We start from the raw sequence: 19,087 nt of genomic DNA, 5'->3' as shown, positions 1-19,087 counted from the left end.
AAGGGCTCATAAGTAAGCGTTTCACAGTAAAATTCACACCGGTTGCATTTGGCTCGTTTGACAACAAAAAGAAATTGTCGGATGACCCCAACAGCTGATTTGTTTTAGGGTATTATGGATACTGTAGTTTAGTCGAAGACAAATTCATGCTTTGGGCACTTAAATGAGAATCATCATATGACTACAAAACCCAACTTTTCCTAATATGTCTAATAAGAGGTGGGTCTGAAAGCAGTTACCACTTACCCAGGAGAAGATGGTGGATTTGTTAGAACAGGTGCTTTTACTGGTCGACCTACTTATTATAGCCCAGTGTTCCTGACACGGTTTCGAGGCCTTTTCAGAATCCTTGCTCCCATAAATGTGCTGTGTCAAAGGACACTTTGTTGGTGAATAAAATTGACTTTGGGAAGGTTATCAACACGACTCGGATTGTGAAAAGCAGAAATGTCAGGTTGAAAATGATTGTGGATACGGCAACAGTTATTAGGGATAACAGTAGATGTTTCTGTTGACATGGTTTTTAAATGCTGCTTAATCCTATAGTTAGATTGTCTGAGCATGATAGAGAAAGTTTGGAGAGGGATTGAGTTTTTGGGGAGGGTTTGATAGAAGTTAATGGGATTTGTTTTTTCTTACTACAGAATTAGGCAAACCATGATTGATCGCACACTCCAGCGCAATAGGTGGCGGCATACACCTTAAACGTTTGCTTGTGGAACGCCTTTATACCAAAGAAGAAGATGTGTGAATTTGGAACAGCAACGTGCTCGATACTCCATTCCAAACACTTTAAAAAACATGTTGTATCTCAATCTGGCATTAGATATCGGTTACCCGGGGACAATCACAGGTAATGAAGAAAAACAAATTCCTCGACTTGTAAAGCCAACTCCACATCATCTGCGGTGGTGAAACGTGGTGCTACTAAAAACAAGTGGGGGATCGAGTCTAGCTAACGTTAATTATTTTTGTTTTTGATATATGGTGTCATCACACTAATTAAGATCTTGAATACATCGTGACCTCCGAGGTTGTTTTCAAAAGACTGTCAAGGCCTTGAATATTAATTGTTCAGTTTCGGCTCCGGGGGTGCCCTGTTGAGACTTGGAAGTGAATTTGTGAAGAAACCTGATTGGCGAAATGCCAAGGAGTAAAAAAGGGAAACGTAGTTCAAACAAGGGTAAGTTGGCTAACTGCTGTCTTATTTGTTAACATATGATTATGTGTAGCAAAGGGCTAATATATATTATTTGCATCACAATCTAAGATGGCATAAATGCTGTGCAACTGCCTGAGTTGATCGGTTCCATATGGAACAAAGTTACTACACTACAGTAGTTAGCTACTTTCTCATAGAATTACCATTATTTGTAGCAATGCATTGACAAACTGGTGTTTGATAATAGCTAGCTATCTAACACCTTATATAACTGCTATAACACACTATATATATGTACAGTGTGCAGTGTTTTGTTTGCATTCTGAGCTAGACAATTTGTTTATCTTGCTCAGTACGTTAGCTAGCTAGATTTATCTGCAAGCAATTTTGCCTTAACTAGCTAACGTTAGCTAACTTTGCTTGTTATAATTGACCACTTGATCATTTTATTTCATCATTATTTATGCAGTTACGTCGATTGAGGACACATTCTTATTTACAGTGACCTGTCAAACATCAATAAACAACAATTGCAGTATACATAACTATCTGTATACACATCAATTACACTACATGAAAAGCAAACGCATTCAAAGTGACATTGCCACATAGCTCTTACATAGTACGCTTGTGCACTAGGAGTATTCCTAGCAAGGCTGGTGTTAGTCTGAAAAAGTAATGGCATGTGCCTGTGATTTGTGGTGGGGAGTTGATTCTTTGCCCTTCAACCCGAGCTTAGATTAATTCCTACTACCACTAAGATTCAGTATTTTGCAATGGAGGAGATGAGTAGTTGAAAGACCAAGAAAAGGCAGGGTCACTGGTAGGCAGGTGGGCCACCAGGCAGGCAGTACAGTCAGAACCATGTATCGGTAAACAAAATATGTAGGCCTATATCGCAATACTGTATCTCTGTTTCTTGGCTTGCACTGGCTCGTAAATGGAGCTACATCAGATGAGCGATGCCACACCAAGGCCGCTGTCCATTAGCACCACGGCGCTCCACTATAGGCCGAGCTACATCAGATGAGTGATGCCACACCAAGGCCGCTGTCCATTAGCACCACGGCGCTCCACTATAGGCCGAGCTACATCAGATGAGTGATGCCACAACAAGGCGCTCTCCGTTAGCACCACGGAGCTCCACTATAGGCCGAGCTACATCAGATGAGTGATGCCACACCAAGGCCGCTGTCCATTAGCACCACGGCGCTCCACTATAGGCCGAGCTACATCAGATGAGTGATGCCACACCAAGGCCGCTGTCCATTAGCACCACGGAGCTCCACTATAGGCCGAGCTACATCAGATGAGCGATGCCACACCAAGGCGCTGTCCGTTAGCACCACGGAGCTCCACTATAGGCCGAGCTACATCAGATGAGCGATGCCACATCAAGGCCGCTGTCCGTTAGCACCACGGAGCTCCACTATAGGCCGAGCTACATCAGATGAGCGATGCCACACCAAGGCGCTGTCCGTTAGCACCACGGAGCTCCACTATAGGCCGAGCTACATCAGATGAGTGATGCCACACCAAGGCCGCTGTCCATTAGCACCACGGAGCTCCACTATAGGCCGAGCTACATCAGATGAGTGATGCCACACCAAGGCGCTGTCCGTTAGCACCACGGAGCTCCACTATAGGCCGAGCTACATCAGATGAGTGATGCCACACCAAGGCCGCTGTCCGTTAGCACCACGGCGCTCCACTATAGGCCGAGCTACATCAGATGAGTGATGCCACACCAAGGCCGCTGTCTTCGCTCCTTTTTAAAACGCATCTAGAGATCTTTGTATTCTACTTAATGATTTTTGCCATTGTTTTGTCGGGTTTGTAAGTTCCTTTTATGCTTCTTATTCCATTGCGTTATGTGTATTTGTCTGACATGCAGTTGTGGTTAGCAGATTTAAAGCGATGGTCATTTCAATTTTGAAGTGTGCTTTTGAAGTGTTCTTTATTGTGACTTGATGTCCTGTGTTAGTGGTTTTATGTATATTTTGTAAAGCTGTCTAAATGTTGGTTTTATTTACGTTTTTGAATGATGGACAATATTCGTTAGAGTTTTATCAAGATAGAATCCAGATTTCATTGTGATGAAATTACATTTTGATCGTTTATATGGAAATGTTGTTAGAACATTTGGAAATATGATTTATACATCTTTGTTAATAATAAATAATGCGTTTTAAATTGCTCCTCCATTCATTTTTGTGTAAGTCACATTTCAATATAGGCTACAGAACTACAAAGGCCAAATAATATGTGATTAAAAAAATAACATTTATTTAAAAATACAAGGTTCAATAAAAAAGACAGACGACTGTTGAAAATCACATCTTACCTATTTATTTATTTTATTTTTTAATGCGATCCTTGTCCCTGCTTTCCATTGCTGAACCATGTAATATCTGGGCTATATTTGGAGACTGAGCTGCACACAGGCCTCTGAGTGGTCAGCCGGCAGCGTGAGGGGCTCAGTATTGACTTAATGTGTGAAAAGTTCGCATAGCTACGTGGATTCGAATGCTAAAAGCATTGCAACCTTCTTCAGACTGTCATTTCACTGGCAGGCTCTCCCAACATTGGATAATGGAGGCCCCTTGATCGCTCTGTCCCTTCCAGTTCTTTGCGCAGCTCCATGAATTTTGATGACCACAAAGGGAGGATGCCTTGAGCTCGATCAGCTGCATTTCAAAGTCCTCGGTTCCCATCCAATGAAACGCAGACCGATCCAAGACGCTCTCCTCAAAGTTGTCTGGCTTGATCAAAAAATAAAACATTGGGCCATGTTGCTTGAAGTCTTTAAATCTGACAGAGAACTCCGACTTTAGCTCCCCCATGTACACTCCGATGGCGTCAGTACTGACTATTGCGTTGACAGCCCTTTGAGTTGCTTGAAGTAGCGGAACGTTCCACTTTGAATATCCCGCGAGTAAACTTCTTCTAGCTTGGCAACGAATGCCTTCCATGCATGGAACACATCCAGCACTGTTTGGCCTGAATCCTGCAGGCGCAGGTTGAGCTCATTGAGGTGACCTGTTACGTCAGTGTGACACATCAGTTTTACAAGCCAATCCTCAAGCTCTGGGTAGTTTTGGCCCTTTTCAGCCAGAACGGCTTTAACCTTATCCAAACACTCCACAAACTGTTCCAGAAACTTCCCTCCACTGACACTGCAGTGAAGAGGCAAGTCTTGGTGGATTTGTTCAATCTCTTGCAAAAGTGACAAACTGGCTGTGTCAGAGACAAGTGAGCAACGAGGAAATTCACAATTTGAACTACAGAAGCTTTCACAGTACCTAAAATCGGAATTTGAAATCTTGGAACAGATTCTCTTGGTGAATGACAGTGAAATTTAACCATAGGGTGGCCAATCAGCTTTGCGAATTGTTTGTTTCCCTGCCATTAGTGGGGGCACCGTCAGTTGTAATGTTTTTAATATCGACACCACTCTCCTCAAAATGATCTGTGAAGGCTTTTGCTACATCTTCCCCTTTAGTGTTACTATGCATGGGTTTTGGACAAAGCAGCTTCTCACCTACCTGCTCTGAGTCACAGTATCTGACAACTGCTATACGTGGAATGTCATTCACTGGTGCGCAATGTCTAATATTAAAGAAGTCTCTGGGTATTGCTCAGAGACTTATAAGTTGGAGACCACACTGTCTACCAAGAGTTCTCATATTATTTGTCGCTGTCTATTTACCACCACAAACCGATGCTGGCACTAAGGCCTCACTCAACCAGCTGCATAAGACCAAAAGCAAACAAGAAAATGCTCATCCAGAAGCAGCGCTCCTAGTGGCCGGGGACTTTAATGCAGGCAAACTTAAATCCGTTTTACCTCATTTCTACCAGCATGTCACATGTGAAACCAGAGAGGGAAAAAAAACCTCTCGACCACCTTTACTCAACACACAGAGACGCATACAGAGCTCTCCCTCGCCCTCCATTTGGCAAATCTGACCATAATTATATCCTCCTGATTCCTGCTTACAAGCAAAAACTAAAGCAGGAAGTACCAGGTACTTGCTCAATACGGAAGTGGTTAGATCGTCAAAGACTCCAGTCACCCAAGTCATAGTCTGTTCTCTCTGCTACTGCACGGCAAGCTGTACCGGAGCACCAAGTCTAGGACCAAAAAAGCTCCTTAACAGCTTCTACCCCCATTTCGTGGGGCTCCCGAGCGGTCTAAGTCACTGCATCTCCGTGCCAGAGGCGTCACTACAGACCTTGGGTCGAAGCCAGGCTATATCACATCCGGCCGTGATTGGGAGTCCCATAGGGCGGCGCACAATTGGCCCAGCGTCGTCTGGGGTAGGCCGTCATTGTAAATAATAATTTATTCTTAACTGACTTGCCTAGTTAAATAAAGGTTACACAGACACCAAACCCAACTGACCAAAAAGTTATTTTGTTGGCATTTACATATGTTCCCATTACCAGTAAAACATAATCAAAATATTTCTTTCACTTACTTGCTGTGCTGTTTCATTGTTCATTTGTTCAGTCTTTTCATTCTCAACCAAGATTTCATCATACATGTCAAGCAGTGAAGTTTCAGCTGTCTGTGTGTGGCGCCTGTTCCTCGGTGCGTACCGCCTCTATGTCCGTTTCCATCTGGTCCAGCTGTGTATGTAACATTTCATGTAAGCTAAGGCTGGGCAATATGGCCAAAATATATCTCATGGTATTTTCTTTTATTAATGTTTATTTTTTTGGACATTATTTGATGTTTTTTTTTAAAGTTCTAAATTTGTTTTATGAGTAGTGTGTGACCCTAGGGCGGAGATAGATAGACCCATTGAAATAATATTTCTCCATTCGGATTGTTTTATATTGTTCAACTTCAACCTAAAATAATTTCCTGCTTTTCCATCAATTTCTGCATTTCCTGCACTCATTTGGGATCATTTCAACACTGCCAGATATGGGCAGAAATACTAGGCCTTATATTTAACCAAACGTTGCAATTGTGATTTAGATCAAAACACTTGGATGAACTTTTGGTATCATGGAAATAGAATGTTTATTATAATTCAATATTTATAATATAAATAACATTGGGCACTTTGAATACAGTGTTTGGCATGACAACGAATGAAAATGCCATGGACGAGTTAGTGACAGGGTAGGAACCAAAGTGATGTTCAGTGTTTCCTAGGGGACCATATGTTTGGCTACATTAAATGTTTCTTCATGTAGCCAACATATTCATGCTTCACCTATTCCTTTTTGATTTAGTAGATACTGTTGCACAAACAACTTGCATGTATTAGCTAGCTACGTTTCCTCTTGACTCAGTACTTTTATTTGTTAGCCACTAATGATAATTGCTAGTTAGCTGGCTAACACAATTTAGCTTGACTTGCTAAGAAAATACAAACTAGCTGTTTGCAGATGTAAGAAACACAAACTAATGTTGTAATTGTAGAATGCTTGTGGATTTATATTAAGATCAAAGTGGAAACAACATCATTGTCATCAACATTGTTGCATGTGCTGCATTGACCATGCAGACTGAACACAAGTATCTCGTGGTCAATCAACAACAAATGCGCTCCTTGAGTAATGGGGTGGGACTACATCTCTGTGGAAAGCGGCATGGAGAGAGAGAGAGAGAGCAGAGAGGATTGACTTAAGTAGCGGAGTAAACTATAAAAATGGAAGTATCACATTTAACAAACCAAACATACAAATACCGTTACAGAAGGTAAAGTAAAAATCCAAACTGGTCTGTGCATAAATACCGGTGTGTGTATATAGTAAAATACAGTATACCGCCCAGCCCTAACGTAAACCCTGTTTATTGTCTGCATCGAAGTAGTGGTCCTTGTACCTAGCATCGAGCATTGTGGCGACACAGTAAAGAGGCTCAAATAGAATGCCACCAAATCGCATGTCCACAGCCTTGAGTACTTTTGTAGCAGCAGCGGTATGAGAACCAGCACATTCTTGAGCATACAGTATGGCTTTCTTCAGTACAAAACCCTTGTCGAACCACTGTGCTGTCAGACTCCGCATGCTCATGGGGCTGACATCGCTGGTCTAAATGTCAGTCGTGAAGCTAATAGCAGTTAAATGTCAGTGATGCCCACAGCAAGTAGCTCATACATGTGCGTTTCAACAATGCTGTGTAACTCTGGTAGTGCAATATCTGAAAAATAGTGTGTACCGGGGCTCGATCAGTCGGCGAAAGCCAACATCATCCACGACAGAGAACGGTTGATTTGTCAAGGGCAATGAATTCCATTATCTTGTCCTTAATGTATTTCGCTTTTGAGTTTTCTCACTGTAATGTTCTTACTTTTTAATTAACTGCTGGACTTGAACTTGTTTAGTTGTTGGAAGTGTGCACTTAGTATTTTTCTGCTTTTGTTCTGTGTAGCGCTGTATTTTTCGTGGCGTCATTACGTCATCTACCTACGGTTTATATAGGTATGCACGTCATCTACCTACGGTTTATATAGGTATGGGCGTCATCTACCTACGGTTTATATACAGTGCCTTGCGAAAGTATTCGGCCCCCTTGAACTTTGCGACCTTTTGCCACATTTCAGGCTTCAAACATAAAGATATAAAACTGTATTTTTTTTGTGAAGAATCAACAACAAGTGGGACACAATCATGAAGTGGAACGACATTTATTGGATATTTCAAACTTTTTTAACAAATCAAAAACTGAAAAATGGGGCTTGCAAAATTATTCAGCCCCTTTACTTTCAGTGCAGCAAACTCTCTCCAGAAGTTCAGTGAGGATCTCTGAATGATCCAATGTTGACCTAAATGACTAATGATGATAAATACAATCCAACTGTGTGTAATCAAGTCTCTGTATAAATTCACCTGCACTGTGATAGTCTGAGGTCCGTTAAAAGCGCAGAGAGCATCATGAAGAACAAGGAACACACCAGGCAGGTCCGAGATACTGTTGTGAAGAAGTTTAAAGCCGGATTTGGATACAAAAAGATTTCCCAAGCTTTCAACATCCCAAGGAGCACTGTGCAAGCGATAATATTGAAATGGGAGGAGTATCAGACCACTGCAAATCTACCAAGACCTGGCCGTCCCTCTAAACTTTCAGCTCATACAAGGAGAAGACTGATCAGAGATGCAGCCAAGAGGCCCATGATCACTCTGGATGAACTGCAGAGATCTACAGCTGAGGTGGGAGACTCTGTCCATAGGACGACAATCAGTCGTATATTGCACAATTCTGCCCTTTATGGAAGAGTGGCAAGAAGAAAGCCATTTCTTAAAGATATCCATAAAAAGTGTTGTTTAAAGTTTGCCACAAGCCACCTGGGAGACACACCAAACATGTGGAAGAAGGTGCTCTGGTCAGATGAAACCAAAATTGAACTTTTTGGCAACAATGCAAAACGTTATGTTTGGCGTAAAAGCAACACAGCTCATCACCCTGAACACACCATCCCCACTGTCAAACATGGTGGTGGCAGCATCATGGTTTGGGCCTGCTTTTCTTCAGCAGGGACAGAGAAGATGGTTAAAATTGATGGGAAGATGGATGGAGCCAAATACAGGACCATTCTGGAAGAAATCCTGATGGAGTCTGCAAAAGACCTGAGACTGGGACGGAGATTTGTCTTCCAACAAGACAATGATCCAAAACATAAAGCAAAATCTACAATGGAATGGTTCAAAAATAAACATATCCAGGTGTTAGAATGGCCAAGTCAAAGTCCAGACCTGAATCCAATCGAGAATCTGTGGAAAGAACTGAAAACTGCTGTTCACAAATGGTCTCCATCCAACCTCACTGAGCTCGAGCTGTTTTGCAAGGAGGAATGGGAAAAAATGTCAGTCTCTCGATGTGCAAAACTGATAGACATAACCCAAGCGACTTACAGCTGTAATCGCAGCAAAAGGTGGCGCTACAAAGTATTAACTTAAGGGGGCTGAATAATTTTGCACGCCCAATTTTTCAGTTTTTGATTTGTTAAAAAAGCTTGAAATATCCTATAAATTTCGTTCCACTTCATGATTGTGTCCCACTTGTTGTTGATTCTTCACAAAAAAATACAGTTTTATATCTTTATGTTTGAAGCCTGAAATGTGGCAAAAGGTCGCAAAGTTCAAAGGGGCCGAATACTTTCGCAAGGCACTGTAGGTATGCGCGTCATCTACCTACGTTTATATAGTTATGCGCGTCATCTACCTACGGTTTATATAGGTATGCGCGTCATCTACCTACGGTTTATATAGGTATGCGCGTCAGCTTTGACATCGGTTTTGCACATCGCCGTTAAACTAGACATCGGGCCGATGTTGGTAATTTAGTTAATATCGGCCGATTCCGATATGCTCACATACTTTATTTTTTATTTTTAAATATTTATATTGTGCATCCCTAGTTTTTGCACTGCTGCTACTCGCTGTTTATTATCTATGCATAGTCACTTTACCCCTACCTACGTACAAATGACCTCGACTAACCTGTACCCCCTCACGTTGACTCGGTACCGGTACCCCCTGTATATAGCTTCATTATTGTTTTGTGTTTTTACTTTAGATTATTTGGTAAATATATTCTTAACTCTTTCTTGGACTGCATTGTTGGTTAAGGGCTTGTAAGTAAGCATTTCACGGTAAGGTCTACACTTGTTGTGGTCGGGCCAGATGACAGAGTTTGATTTGATGTCTTTGAGATGATTGTGTCTTTTGTTAGGCAATCCATCAAGTAAAGCCTGTGAACTACTGAGGAAATCCTCCTTGACATATTCCCCCATCAGTAAATGGGTTTCCAAGTTTAGCAATGCACTGAGCAAACTTTGATTTCGAATGCATGTAGATTTGAAACGCACTGCTTTGCTTTTCATACCTGGACAGGGCCCTCTTGATTCCTAAAGCCTTGTCCGCCTCAACCTTGAAGTTTTTCTCGTGTCTCATTTCAAAATGACGCAGTACACTTGATGTCCGACAAACAACAGTTTTACAACAGAGCGCAAACAGCCTGGCCCTTTAGTTAAACAAATCATATTCCTTTGTCCAAGAGGCAAAAGATGAGCGGACATCTGCCTTATTTTTCTTTGCTGATGACATTTTGCGCCTTTAACTTTTTACATTTCAAAAGAACGCTTGCTAGCTGCTAGCCATGTGAAAACAAATCATCTTCAGTGCCGCTTTAAATTTGGAGTAGAGTGGAGGTGGGTTGTCTTGCGCTGAACTAATAATGATTTTCCTGCAAAATCATGAAAGCCCATTGGCTAATCAGGTTGGACTACAATATTGCCTTAAACTGTTGGAATTTGGATCTGCACCGCCTCCATCTTCGGGCTTGGCCTCTGAGGCGTTAGTGGACCTGTCTAGGCCTTTAGGACAATGTGGTGAACACAGTGCGGGGCGCCATGGTTTCTTCCACCAACGCGTCATATCAAATGTGGTGGGGCATATTCTGTACCTGGTGTGAGAGCCATATGTGCAAATGGTTTTAGTCACTGCTCAATGCGGGCCGAGCGACATTCCACATTTAAGAGTATAGCCGTTATCTCGGCATGCCATGACGAAGTTCATTACTCTCCAAATTTATGGAGCTCGACGTCTGTGTCCAGCAATGGCCCACTCGGTGCCAAACTGGAACGTTAACGTGGTGCTGTCAGTGCTTGCTGAGCCCCTAGAGTCGAGGACTTTGAAGCATCTATCGATGAAGGTGGCATTCCTGTTGGATATTACCTCAACTAAGAGGGTGAGCGAACTTCATGCTTTTTCAGTGTGCGCTGAATGTGTTTCCGAACGGGTCCAGACGAGGAGTGTCGCCCTCCGTCTTAACCTCTCATTCTTGCCGAAGGTCCTGTTTGACAGATGCGAACTGACCCTTACGTTTGTCCGCATCTGCTCCTCCGGAAGAGCTGGGTGTTATTTCCCCCCCATGTGTGCTGTGCCTTAGACACTTACATTGCACAGACGCTGGCAATACGACAGCCTATCGATACAAAGACCCGCATTACTACAGCATATCGGCTGTAGGTATATGTTTCTGCATCCATATGACCGATTCTGTTGGACCAATCCTCAAATGCAAATAGCGAGTTGGAACTGCTTTCTGTCAGAGAGGAAGAAGTGATCTTCCGTCTTTGTTGTGAGTGGCAGGGCGAGGGGCTTGGTGTGTGCGACTGGGAAGTTGCACAGAAGGAGCGAAAGAGACGAGACCAAAAAGACAAATGCTCATATAAACAAACAAATAAAACCTTGATTCTTGCAGTACTGGCATTTGGAACATTGCGTTCAAACAAAGTAGAATTGATTTGATCTATCGCCCAGCCCTAGTCCCTAGGCTGGCAGGGAGCTCTGCCCCCGGTCAATTGTGGTCTGATGTGGGAAGTGCACGATAATGGGTCAGATTACTGAATGCTCAAACTCCTTTTTGTCACATGTACAGGTGGCCAAATGTCAGCATAGTGGTAGAAATGACATATTCTAATGAATGTTTGCTCAACTGGAATACTTTAGCTAGCTATCTCCAAGTAAAATCCATGTTTATAACATCACTGAGTAATCTATATTAGATATCTCCATGTGACCAGTAGTAAAGATGGTAGAATTCATCTTATTGCTGTTCAGTTGATGAGAATGATCAAACAGGACAGGTTACATAGAGAAGGTCTGAACAGGCTTCCAGAGAAGTGTCTGGGGAAAGCAAGAGCTGCACTGCTGTGAGCAACATGAACAAGGAGAGGAGGTTTACTGTCTAATAGTCTCTTCCTCCATCCATGGCCAACCTGCCATCCCTTCTCCCTGCACCTGAACCCCTTAACAGGCTGTCTCAGACAGGGGTTTATACAGTTGTATCTGTTGGCCAACCTGCCATCCCTTCTCCCTGCACCTGAACCCCTTAACAGGCTGTCTCAGACAGGGGTTTATACAGTTGTAGCTGTTTGCCAACCTGCCATCCCTTCTCCCTGCACCTGAACCCCTTAACAGGCTGTCTCAGACAGGGGTTTATACAGTTGTAACTGTTGGCCAACCTGCCATCCCTTCTCCCTGCACCTGAACCCCTTAACAGGCTGTCTCAGACAGGGGTTTATACAGTTGTATCTGTTGGCCAACCTGCCATCCCTTCTCCCTGCACCTGAACCCCTTAACAGGCTGTCTCAGACAGGGGTTTATACAGTTGTATCTGTTGGCCAACCTGCCATCCCTTCTCCCTGCACCTGAACCCCTTAACAGGCTGTCTCAGACAGGGGTTTATACAGCTGTATCTGTTGGCCAAGGGCCCCGTCTCTCAAAGGTATCACAGCAGGACTCCAACCCCTGGCCTGCTTCAAATCTTATTCATCGTTCATGTAACCTGGACCCACGTACTAATGTGTCCCTACATCACCTGGACTAATTTGACGCCCATGGCCATCTGTCAACTATTCCCACTTGACCACCACATCCCAGAACTTCTCCACCCACTTGACTAACTCCTCTTTACCGTTCGTCATTGTTACAGCTCATATGACATTGCTCATGACTTTACAGGTGTAGTAGCTAGGTTTGAATATTCCAAACGATGTCCTCGGGAGTTCATTACCATATGTTTTACCCTGCCTCATGTCACTCCGGCTGGTCCCAGGATTCCCAGCCTTCTCTCTCCCTCTCTGTCCTACTAACACTGTATCCACATCTTGGATACCCCCAGCTCCACCGTCCCCTCTGCACATGTTGGCCAACGCACTGACCTAACTCCTCTCATAGAGGCTTCATTCAGAATGCTCCATAAACCATGGCATTACCATTCGTCAGCTTTCCCATCTCTTACACCCTGTGTTTGTTTTTTCTTATCTGTGGTTTCGAGCATAGGTAGCAGGGAAGTTGCTTATGTTTTGAAAAGCTCAGTTAAAGACCTAATTGGCCAAGACTAAGTTTTGAGACTTGTGGGGACAGGAAGCCCCTTCATCTCACTGGCTGTGTCTGGAAAAGAAAAGCCCTGTCACACTCTCAAGCGCCTCCCCTTGGCATGACTGAGGTGCAGACACTTGTGGAAAGCCATAGGCTGACACGTGCGTAGTGTTGGCTGTGAACACTCTGCCTGGGGTTCAAGGTTGAGTACCAGTAAGTCACGTGGCTGATAAGGGCCCACTCGGTACAGTATGATCACTAGAGACAGAGAAGGTGACTTGTGGGAATGAATTACAGTACGAGTCAAAGGTTTGGACACCTACTCATTAAACGGCTTTTCTTTATTTTTACTATTTTCTACATTGTAGAATAATAGCGGAGACATCAAAACTATAAAATAACACACATGGAATCATGTAGCCACCCTTTTCCTTGATGATGGTCAGGCAGTGTATTCTAGGAGTCATAGTAAATGACAACGTGGAGCCTGGGCAGGCTTCCCCCAGCCCTAGAGCCATTCAACAGGGAGGTGATTTTACAGCTTGATTCCCTGCATCAGATCTATCATCCCGGTGAACTTTCCCCCAGTAAAGCTCTCTGCTGGGGCTGGCTGATTTTTGGGGTTCAACCTGGGGATCCAACTTCACTGATAAACTAAGAAAGGTCTGTCTTGAAGGATGAATTCCTTTGAGCCTTGGTATGCTAGGTCTTGATCACTGGAGTAAGGCAGTGTGGCCATGTGTGACTATATCCTCACTGTCTCTGTCAGGATAGGGCCACAGTCTGGTAGCTGTACTAGGGGCAGTGCCAGTCAGTTGGCTCGGCTGTGTCTGAGGGATTAACACTTCAGGCAGCGGCCGCTCGCAACCAGCCTTCAGCCTTCCCAGTTTAGCTGCATGTGACGTGCCTGTGTGTGTCAACACTGGGGAGAGAATAGACTTTGGTCTCTACAAGGGTCCTGGGATGACATTACCGACAGCTGAGTGAGCCACTGACAGAGACGACGTTCACCTCAAACTCACACTCCTATCTCTCTGCATCTCTTTCCCTTTTCTCTTGCTCTCACCTACTATTCTCCACTCTCCTTGTTCTTTCTATCCTCTGTTCTCTCTCTTAGGGGGGAGGAATGGGGTGAAGGGTGGGTCTGGTGCCAGTGATGATGACCTGGCGTCTGATGTGCTCAGTCACTACAGCAGTGCCAGCGAGAACGCCTCGGTGCTGGACGACAGCCCAGGTGGGTACACACACACACACACACAAGCTAAGTCAACATTCATGTGCTCTCACACTACTAAACACAGGTGCATCATACAAAGAAGTGTCATGCAGTTGATATCAGCTCTTTGTTTTGGTGCTTACCTGTCGTTTCCTCGGTGTCCACCACAGGAGCAGGTGAGCCACTAGATGAACAGACTGCCCAGGAGGAGACCGAGGACAAGCTGAAACAATGCATAGACAACCTGATGGACAAGAGGTGGGTCGCGCAGGATTTAAAATGTTTTTACAGAGGGACTTACTGTACACCTAACTTCCCAGAACTAAAGCCACCAGGTTGCTAGTACTTGGGTAAATGGACACGAGGAACATAAGATCAGCCTCAACATAATGGTGTAGTGTAAGAGGTGTCCTCTCATAACTACAGCGTTAGGCAGAGCTGTGTGGAGACATACTGAGGTGCCCCTTCCTCCTGTCCTTCGCAGTGCAAAGACACGCCTGGCAGCCCTGGAGTCTCTGAGAGGGGCCTTCTCATCCAGGCTACTCTGTGACTTCCTGACAGAGAGACGCCTCACCATCAGCGACTGCCTGGAGAGGAGCCTGCGCAAGGGTGAGACTGACACCGTGCGACTGTCTGTGATGATGGTGGAGGGAGGAAGCTAGAGGCTGAATTTACCTACTCAATCTAGTCAAACGCAGGTTATTTTAGGTGGTGCTAGGCCAAGGAGATGAATCGGACCCGCACACACCTTTTAGTCTACCATGCCTTTATTTGGCTGGAAAATAAACATTGCTGATCCAGTGGATCGTCTTCAAGTATACCTGAATTTAGTCTCTATGAATTCAGAGTTTTTCTTGACAAAGTCATGCAATAGCCTGACTTCTCTTGTTGACCTTAAGGATTGTAAAAGTTTTCTTACCCTCCACCCTTTTTCATCCCTCTATTTCTGTCCATCATTCTCTCCATTCTCCTCTCAGGTGGTGGAGAGGAGCAGGCGGTAGCGGCCACAGTGTGTGCCCAGCTGTGTGTGCAGCTGGGCGGGGGGGACGAGAGCGAGGAGGGCTTCAAGATCCTTCGACCCGTCCTCAGTGCCATCATGATTGACGGCTGCGCCAGTGTGGCCGCCCGCCAGAGCGTGAGTGTCACCATTGGCCTTCACCACAGTCCTGTTGTCGACTGCAGTTTTCCACTGAAAGTGCATGTATTCTTCTAAGCCCACTCAGAGTTGAAGTGTTCCATCTTTGTTTTCCCTGTCAGTGTGCCAGTGCTCTGGGTATGTGCTGCTATGTTTCTGCTGCGGAAGATGGAGAGGTGAGAATCTCTAGAAATCCCTTTCATTCTATTTCTCTGTAGCTGGAATAGAAACGTAATATGGCAAATCACGTACTTAATTGAATGTTCCTCCTTCACTGTCTGTCTTATTCGCTCTCTCTTGCTCTGGCAGGACTTGGTCAAATCCATGAGTCACCTGGAAAGTGTGTTCACCACGTCGTACCCCAACTTTGAGGGCACCCTGCCCACCCCCAAGGCCGGTATCCCTGGGCTCCACAGCGCCGCTCTGCACGCTTGGGCTCTACTCGTCACCCTCTGCCCCGCCTCCCGCCTCACTGTGCTGCTAGACATGTGAGGGAAACACACAGAACAGAGCAGCGTCTTAAACAACACCATTCCCCATGTACTACAGTGGTGCAGTACATTTGGACAAATTAGTGGAATAAATGGGGAATAGGCTGCCATTTCACATACAGACAGGATCTTGCCAATGAGGGGAAAAACAGCAAGATGGCACCTTCAATAAAAAGTGAATTTAACCTGTTGGTTTGCTCATCTCACTTCCTCTGTCTCCTATTGTGCTCAGACATCTACTCAAGCTACAGGCCTGCCTGGAGAGCAGCGATGTGAACTACAGAATTGCTGTGGGGGAAACCATCGCCCTGCTGGTTGAACTGGGAAGAGATATAGACAGGGTATGTTCTGCCTCGTGACCAACCAGGGGCTGTAGGTTTAGCCTTTTAGATCACAATGAATACGATTAGACATTGAGGACCTGATCCTAGATCAGCAGCCTTATTCTGAGACACTTTGTGAATATCCCTCCTTATCCTTGAGGAAATATCCCTCCTTATCCTTGAGTGTTTTTCTCTGTAGGAATTTGAAGACAGCGACATGCTGTGTGAGTGTCTGAAAGGTCTGGCCACTGACGGGAACAAACACCGTGCCAAGAACGACCGGAGGAAACAACGCTCCATATTCAGAGAGGTGCTGCACTACATAGAGGTGAGGAACCACCCGTCTCTCCACATACACTTCTAACGGTGCTTAATGGGTTTAAAATTCACCCCAGACCAGTCTCTCTAACTGGAGACCATAGGTCAGTGTGAGAAATAAATATATATATATATATATATATATATATATATATATATATATATATATATATATATATATATATATATATATATATATATATATATATATATATATAGTTGATTTTAATATGGAAATATTCTCTCCCCCTCCTGTGCAGAATGAGGACTTCACAGAAGAGAAGATCCGCTTTGGTGTGGAGGGCATCTACATTGACAGCTGGATGCGCAGGAGGGTCTACGATGCCTTCAAAGAGGTGCTGGAGTCTGGAGTGAGACACCACCTTCAGGTTAGGACAAATTCTAGGTCTAGAAGTGTTTGTGAGGTAAATGTACTTTTTTACAGCAGAGATATCTGGTATCGCTTCAACCAACAATGTTCTAATCAAATGTCTCAAAGGGTTTTGATGCTTGTTTGCCTATGCTTTCTCATGTATCATTTAGTAATTGCTAATAGTCAGCTTGTCATTCTATGATATTTAAGGGTGTGCCTGGTCTTGTCTATGTAGTTTAATCCGTTGCTGAGGGATATCTTTGGCCTGGGACCCCCTCTGATTCTGGACTCCTCCGTCAAAGCCAGCAAGATCTCCCGTTTCGAGAAGGTGACCCCACGTCCTATGAACTTTAAAATGTCTGTAAACCCACCAGCAGATTACCACTGCCCTAACACCAGAAAATACTGTTCAACAACCACACACATATCATGTGAGATCTCCACTGTCTAATGAAATATGTGGTTAAACAAAATGTACCTGCCCATTAGCTTCTTTAGCAGGTACTATAACATGTTATGGGTTTGCCTAGTCTTCACAGGACCCAATAGAAACCTGCCCTCCATATTGGTATTCTTCATTTTGAATGGTGTAAATCGAACCTGTTGATTTATTTCCCTCACAGCATCTGTTCAACTCAGCGGCCTTCAAAGCCAGGACTAAACTAAGGAACAAAGTGAGGGACAAGAGAGCAGATGTGATGTGAGGAATGAAAGAGAGGATTGGAGGAGAGGAATTGATGGAACGTGCCTTGGCCCCATAGGATGGAGACCCTGAGGAGAAGAATACTGGGGTATATTTATTGAAGCGAAATGTTTGTAACCTTTGCAGATAGAAATGTAGTGAATAGAGCTGACATGATTTCCTTTTCCAAATGAAAAACAATCCTATCTGTTCTACACAGTACATTTCTATAGGAATGTTCTGTAACGTTACACCCTCTTGAATAGGCCCCTTGCCCAAACTCATCTCACATGACACAATGGCTGCTGCCAAACCAGGGACTTTGCAGACCATGCAAACGCGTGTGTGTGCATGTTTTTTATTATTTGTAATTTAACACTACATAATAAAATCATGACACCTACGGGACGCCTGAAAATCAAACAGAAAGGTGGTTTATTGTATATTTTTATTAATATTTTCGGAAGAATATCTTAACCATTTCTGGTCATGTACAATATTTTATTTTCTAATTTATTGAAAGTGGGAGAACAGTACATTGATTTTTAAAAGAAGTTCTGTTTACAGACTTCAGATATGGGAAGAGGACAAGGAATGTAAGTTTGGGTGTTTTCATGTATATTTTTATGCTGATTGGTTGTGCATATAATCTATACATGTAAACTGAACCAAAATATAAATGCAACATGTCGTGTTGGTCCTGTGTTTCATGAGCTGAAATAAAAGATCCTAGAAAGGGCTTATTTCTCTCATTTTGTGCACAATTTTTTTTACATCTCTGTTAGTGAGCATTTCTCCTTTGCCAAGATAAGGTGGATGGATTATCCAAAAACTGATTACAGCATGATTATTAAATAGGTGCACCTTGTGCTGGGGACAATAAAAGGCCACTCTAAAATGGGCAGATTTGTCACACAACAATGTCACAAATGTCAAGTTTTGAGGGAGCGTGCAATATCCACCAGAGCGGTTGCCAGAAAATGTTCATTTCTCTACCATAAACTACCTCCGATGTCGATTTGGAGGATTTGGCAGTACGTCCAACCGCAGACCACGTGTAACCATGCCAGCCCAGAACCTCCACATCCGGCTTCACCTGCGGGATCGTCTGAGACCAGCCACCTGGACAGGTGATGAAACTGCGGGTTTGCAAAACCGAAGAATTTCTGCTCAAACTTTCAGGAACTGTGTTGGAATCTCATCTGCATGCTTGTCGTCCTCACCAGGGTCTTGACCTGACTGCAGTTCAGCATTGTAACCAACTTCAGTAGGCAAATGCTCACCTTTGATAGCCACTGGCACGCTGGAGAAGTTTGCTCTTCACGGGTCAATCCTGGTTTGAACTGTACTGGGCAGATGTCAGACAGCGTGTATGGCCTTGTGTGGGCGAGTGGTTTGCTCATGTCAATGTTGTGAACAGAGTACCCTATGGTGGCGTTGGGTTATGGTATGGGCAGACATAAGCTACGGACAACGAACACCATTGCATTTTATTGATGGCCATTTGAATGCACAGAGATACCGTGAAGAGATCCTGAGG

The 19,087-nt window shown here is 44.0% G+C and overlaps 1 protein-coding gene across 1 annotated transcript; it reads left to right on the top strand.

Moving 5' to 3' along the window:
• The first annotated feature begins 709 nt into the window (after positions 1–709).
• LOC124045743 (interferon-related developmental regulator 2-like) lies at positions 710–18,286 on the top strand. Its single transcript, XM_046365319.1, has 12 exons — positions 710–1,183; positions 14,127–14,243; positions 14,396–14,483; positions 14,710–14,834; positions 15,203–15,360; positions 15,483–15,536; positions 15,670–15,848; positions 16,084–16,192; positions 16,374–16,502; positions 16,753–16,881; positions 17,101–17,193; positions 17,489–18,286. The coding sequence occupies exons 1-12, from the start codon at positions 1,144–1,146 to the stop codon at positions 17,567–17,569; spliced, it is 1,302 nt and encodes a 433-aa protein (XP_046221275.1). The 5' UTR covers positions 710–1,143; the 3' UTR covers positions 17,570–18,286.
• Positions 18,287–19,087: the final 801 nt, after the last annotated feature.

Source organism: Oncorhynchus gorbuscha, linkage group LG10 (genome assembly GCF_021184085.1).
Source record: "Oncorhynchus gorbuscha isolate QuinsamMale2020 ecotype Even-year linkage group LG10, OgorEven_v1.0, whole genome shotgun sequence".
NCBI lineage: Eukaryota > Metazoa > Chordata > Actinopteri > Salmoniformes > Salmonidae > Oncorhynchus > Oncorhynchus gorbuscha.
The sequence above is the reverse complement of the archived record's forward strand: the minus strand, read 5'-3'. Positions and strand labels throughout refer to the sequence as shown.